Here is a 661-nt window from a genome sequence, read left to right on the forward strand (position 1 = left end):
TCGCCGATCTGGACCACCAGCCGGTCCACCTCGCCCGAGCCGCCCAGCGTCACCGACTGCTCCAGCAGGAGGAAGCTGTCTTCCTCCTCCTCCTCCTCCCCCTCCGCTTCCTCGCCGGCTTCCTCTACCTCTTCCCTCCGGCACGGCATGGCCCCCCGCCCGGGCACACGGGGCTCAGAAGGCGTCGCTGGCGGCTCGACTGCCCGCGGGTTCGGCGGGTCGCGGCAGAGGCGGGCGTGGGGCCGAGGCGGAGGCCGAGGCCTGGGGAACGCGGAGGCCGGGGCAGGCGGGCGGTAGCGCGGCGCGCTGGCAGCCGCGGGAGCCGGAGCCTTGCCGGCTGGGGTTGATTTGTAAACAATGGGTGACGTTTCCTGGGCGCTACCACGGCGCGGGGCGGGGGGGGTGGGGGGGAAGCACCGAGGCGCGGGGCGCTGCGGGTGGTGCAGGGCTGCAGCCCTAGCCCTCTGCTATTTGAATTTGTTTTCTACCTCTGACTCAACGCGGGGGGTAGTGACATCTCCCCTTCATCCTCCTTCCGTCCCCGGCCCCACAGCAGCGTAAGACCATGCACACCCCGAAGTGGCCCGAGTTGGTTTTTCCCACACACTGACACACCCACCCACACACCAAGCCATTGAATCTTAAAAAAAAAAAATTCATT

At 67.5% G+C, this 661-nt stretch overlaps 1 protein-coding gene across 1 annotated transcript in view; it reads right to left on the minus strand.

The window, feature by feature from the left end:
• The window catches only part of Frat2 (frequently rearranged in advanced T-cell lymphomas 2), a 2,046-nt gene extending 1,810 nt beyond the window's left edge, over nucleotides 1-236 (minus strand). Inside the window, exon 1 of the mRNA XM_013017577.1 lies at nucleotides 5-236. Coding sequence (XP_012873031.1) covers nucleotides 5-149 — 145 coding nt within the window. The 5' untranslated portion in view covers nucleotides 150-236. The remainder of the gene's footprint in view (nucleotides 1-4) is intronic.
• Nucleotides 237-661: the final 425 nt, after the last annotated feature.

This window comes from Dipodomys ordii, unplaced genomic scaffold, assembly GCF_000151885.1.
Source record: "Dipodomys ordii isolate 6190 unplaced genomic scaffold, Dord_2.0 Scaffold36, whole genome shotgun sequence".
NCBI lineage: Eukaryota > Metazoa > Chordata > Mammalia > Rodentia > Heteromyidae > Dipodomys > Dipodomys ordii.